This window comes from Amaranthus tricolor, chromosome 8 (genome assembly GCF_026212465.1).
Source record: "Amaranthus tricolor cultivar Red isolate AtriRed21 chromosome 8, ASM2621246v1, whole genome shotgun sequence".
Lineage (NCBI taxonomy): Eukaryota > Viridiplantae > Streptophyta > Magnoliopsida > Caryophyllales > Amaranthaceae > Amaranthus > Amaranthus tricolor.
The window spans coordinates 27,459,851-27,464,594 of NC_080054.1; the positions used below are offsets into that span (position 1 = coordinate 27,459,851).

The following is a 4,744-nucleotide window of genomic DNA, read 5'->3' on the forward strand; positions in this document are numbered from 1 at the left end:
AATAATTTAATTTTCTTTTCTCTCGTAAAAATTCTCTATTATAAAAAAAAGATTTTGAGTTCATACTCTCAATTATCATTAAAAGCAATGTTAATTTCTTTATTTGTTTCAAATATTGATCAACTATGGTCTAAAATGACTCATATATATACTAAAGGTCAAATAGTACTCATAACATACAAATATACAATAATATATATTGAACCAAAGTAAACTAAATTAAACTGAAATTTAATGAATAAGAATATATTCTTTTAAATTTGTTTTTACGAGTTGTTTTGTAAAATATAATTTATTTTTCTTGAGCAAAAAATTAAACACAACTTATTAATTATAATTTATTTTCATAAATAAATCAAAGTTCTTAATTAGATTTTGAAGCCTACTTATGAATTCAATCATTATCTTTGCAACTTAGCAATTTCAAACAGTTAATGGAATCTTTTGTGATTAAAACTATAACATTATTATTGTGGTTAATCATTGCAAACTTGCAATTTTACGTGCAATTGGTGAGTAGACTTAACTCAACTAGAGACTTTTAACGGGTATGGCGGTTTATTTAGACATGGGGGTTATAATCCGACTCGTTATAAAGAAGACTCTAAACCAACCGAGCTTTAAATGGATCGTATTTCAAATATGAGACAGCCCGAAAACAAATTCATGACCTTCATGAAATCCTTTCAATATATAGAAACATATAATCATATATATAGAACACAGAGTTAATTAAACAGGATGAACAAGCCAAGATACGAACTTACAAGAACTACTATTTCTATACGAATTTCATCATTCCGCCATCAGTTGGTCGGGCTGTTAAATAAAATTTCAGCGGCTTTGCAAGCAAAGTAACCTTCGGTCCAGATACATCGGAACTTCAGGTTTGTGGGATATCTTATGCAGCAGTTATCCATCATCGCAATTCGCAAGCAGCTTATCATACAAGCTAGACTAAACTATTCTGCATAGTCTATACAATCAGTCAATCACGAATGTTGCCTAGGTAGCTCTTTCAATAGCTTGATGAGCTCGTAAGTTTTGGTGTCTCGACCAGAATATAGGCAGAGTTCCAAAGGAGTTAGACCATCCTAGGATAGATGGAAAAGGGAGTTATATATACGGAAAATTATACTACAGAAGTATATGCCATATAAGTTAAATATCGAAACTAGCAGGATCAATAGAGGCTTTTGATGATTTCATCATTCAAAACACAGTCAGGAGTTCCATTGCCATTTCCAGTTGTAACGAAATTACGAAATAAGGAGGACGGAAGTGCAACTCTCCAAATAAATATGAAAGTCAACGTACAAAAATGCATGAATTGGAACAATAAAGAAAACGGCACACAACTTAATATAGCAAACATTTGGCAATTGGTTTTTTAGAGTGTTCAGTTGGCTTATTTGATTAGTTGTAACATTAAGTTTTTTGATAGCTGTTAGTGGAGATTGTTGAAATACTTCACATGTGAGGAAGATCCCACATTACTAAAATAATGGATTATGGACTTGCATATAATGCTTGGTGGGTAATTCTTCTAATACTATATAGTTTTGGAAAGAGTGAACCTCATTAAGTGTATATGTAAGTCAATGCTCATTACCTGTGAGTTAGTGGGCCCGAGCCCACGGGTGACCGGTGGATGTGTCCACACAAGTGGGCTCTCGAGGTGATTATGGGACGAATTGTCTCGGCCGAACATAAATCTTTAATGTTTGGTAAAACTAGTTATTGGTTGTACTCTGTAGGCTGTTGATTAGCGAAAAAGTGAGTCAAAAAGTCAAAAGCTGATGAAAAAGCTGCCCATATCGGTCTGTTCAATTTTAGCATAAAAGACAATTTTTCAGGTGCATTAAAAGCTATTTACCAAACAAGTTTTTTTTCTCTTACTCTTATCAGTTCCGACTCCCAAAAAAAATGAGCGGGTACCAGCCCACGGTCACCCCTTTATCAATGAACAAATCAGCTAGCTCAAAAATACAGCCAAACTTGGGGAAAATGTAATAATACTAAGAAATTACTAAAAAAGTTACTAACTTACCTTGTTCTTGAGTGTCTTGTCTGCTCCTTTCATTAAGAGGAGCCTCACAACATCTGTTCTTCGCGCTTGAACAGCAAGATGCAATGGAGTCCATCCATTCTACAAAAGGAAATGTAAGGGCATTTTCTATTAACAGTTTCAGAACATCAGAAACAAGTCATGAACAAGCGGGAATTGCAGTTCATACGTTGTCTTGGAGGTTGATATCAACATTGTGTAGCAAAAGCGTCTTAATTATCTGGCTCGATGCAACTCGAACAGCATAATGCATTAAAGTTGCTCCATTCTGTAAACAAGTATCCAAAGAGCACACAAGAAATCAACATAATGAAAATCGATCGCCTTAATCATACTTTGCAAAAACCACAAGAAAAATATACTAATCCCTCATTAAAAAAACATTCTGGAGTTCACATCTTATCTAATGTTCTAGAGAAAAAGAGAGGTAACAGCTCGAAATCCACACTCTAGTCAAGCTAAGACTGTAGGACGACCAAAAACAATGTCAAAGCCTTAAACCCAACATATTGGGTCGGATAACTGTAGGACAAGCTATAGTATTACGGAGAAAAAACCTTAAAATATTATCACGAATAAGCATTTTAGCAAAATTTTTAGGCCCAATACTCTCTTCATCCATTAATTAAATATCTCTCTAGTAAGTATATGCGGGTTTGATGTTTCTTATCATCCTAATACTTGTGTTCTTGTAATACTCTCGTAATATATATAGTGGATTATATTTTGCATTGTGCGTGTTACTTCAACAACCTATCTTGTTTTTATCCTCTTTTACAAATTTCTCAATTTACGTATGCTTTTGCTTAGGCTTAAGTCCTAACATTGTCATTTATAGATTAACTTTTGATATGCAAGGGCATATTCAATGAATTAATGCGGCCAAATCAACCCATAAACACGTTCTAGTATCCTACAACAATGGTAGGAGATATCAACAACATGACGGCACAAGCTCAAACAAAAATATGTATAACATCAATGCAAAATAGTACATGTTCTCATCAGTGTAAGTCACAAAGGAAGGTCACCTTATCCTGGACCAACGGATCAGCCGACTCTCTCAAAAGATAATTTAGAATGGCCTGCTTTTTGCACGTTATCGCTATATGAAGAGCGGTTAAACCATCCTGGAAAGACCAAAAAATGAGTTAGAAGAGATAAGAAGTAACACATGTAAAAGCAAGGAAATAATGAAGATGTAACCCAAACCTGATCAGAAGCATTGATATCAACATCATGCTTTAATAAAGTGTTCACAAGGTAAAATTCTCCCGATGCAGCAAGTGTATGCAAAGGCAGCCACTTTTTCTGCACAAGCAAAGATTGTTCATAACTTCATAACTTAGTATTGAATCACAAAGCCTCAACAAATGCAAGCATTTCCAAAACAAGTGAATAAAAATATATGTGAAATTGCATGTGGTGACCTTGAGATTTTGGCTTTTTCACATGGTCGACAATAAATCCACGTGGTGAACTTGACTTCCAACTTTTCCATGTGGTTGACGAAATGTTAAATTTTTGGTTAAATTAAGTACTCACTTCGACTGGACTATGAAATATGTTGCCAATTAGGGTGATCGCGACGTCTATTTTTTGAAAAAAGGGTATTTACGTTCGGAAAAATAGTGTAAAATTAATAAAAACACTTACCTTTTGTCTACCATGTGGAAAAGTTGAAAACTTAAGGTCCCCGTTTTGTACACCACGTGGAAAAGACAATAATTCAGGGTTACCATGTGTAATTTCCCAAAATATATTGATAAAACAACGAGCAAGTGATGTGTTAATCGCCTAAAGCAATTCTGGTGTATCAAGTCATCAATGAGAAGCAAAGAACTTACTGATGTTGCAACTGCTAGTTTAGGTTTCCTCGCATTCATCAAAGCCTTCTCCTCCTTTGTAAACAGCTTTTGAGGTCCTACTTTCACAAGAATTGACAATAAAAACTTGAGAAAGAGTTTTCCATGTTTACAGAAATCCTACAAGTATTCTAATTCAAAAGGGGGATCTTACTTCTCCAAATTAACCATGACATCATGCAACATTCAAAATCTCAAATTACTATCTATTGTCAAATGATAGATTTATTATTGTGCTTGTACACAAGAGAAGAGTTGACTGCAAATAAACTCAATAAGGTTCCATCCTAAAACCAATTGATTTTAAAATGGAACTTCATCAAGTTTAAGTGCAATCAACTCTCCTTCCTCTAATGCAGGTCTTGTGTACAAGCCTAAATTTATCAAAATTTTCCCCAAACATTACTGTCAATTGTCAAATCCCTCAAATTCCAGGAAACAAAAAGAAAGTTAATCAAAAATGTTATCAAACAAAAACTTTTAAACAATAACTATGAACTAATTTTAAATGGAATTCAGATTTTATAGCTAGAACCAAGGATTAATATAATTATGTAAAAAGGTAAAGGGAAATTCCAATCCTAAATTATCGGCTTTTCCACGTGGTCGACAAATATTTTTTTAATTCACATGGTGACCTTAAGTATCCAACTTTTCTCATGGAAGACAAAAGGAAGTTTTTTTAAAACTTTACACTATTTTTTAGAACATGTCTTTTTTTTCAAAAAAAAAATATCTAATCATCCTAAATGGCCACATATTCTATAATCCAATGAAAATGAATACTTAATTAAACCAAAAATTTAACATC

The 4,744-nt window shown here is 33.4% G+C and overlaps 1 protein-coding gene across 2 annotated transcripts in view; it reads right to left on the reverse strand.

Annotated features, from left to right (window-relative positions):
• Positions 1-400: 400 nt before the first annotated feature.
• The window catches only part of LOC130820986 (ankyrin repeat domain-containing protein, chloroplastic), a 5,789-nt gene continuing 1,445 nt past the window's right edge, over positions 401-4,744 (reverse strand). Inside the window, exons 2-8 of one of the 2 annotated variants that reach the window (XR_009045278.1) lie at positions 3,916-3,992; positions 3,281-3,379; positions 3,100-3,198; positions 2,238-2,336; positions 2,051-2,149; positions 1,613-1,758; positions 401-1,094 (exon numbers count right to left, since the gene is read on the reverse strand). Coding sequence is in view for 1 of the 2 variants with exons in the window: in XM_057686572.1 (XP_057542555.1) it covers positions 993-1,094; positions 2,051-2,149; positions 2,238-2,336; positions 3,100-3,198; positions 3,281-3,379; positions 3,916-3,992 (575 nt within the window). In the remaining variant the exon portion in view is untranslated. The remainder of the gene's footprint in view (positions 1,095-1,612; positions 1,759-2,050; positions 2,150-2,237; positions 2,337-3,099; positions 3,199-3,280; positions 3,380-3,915; positions 3,993-4,744) is intronic. The other variant, XM_057686572.1, reaches the window with a different exon arrangement.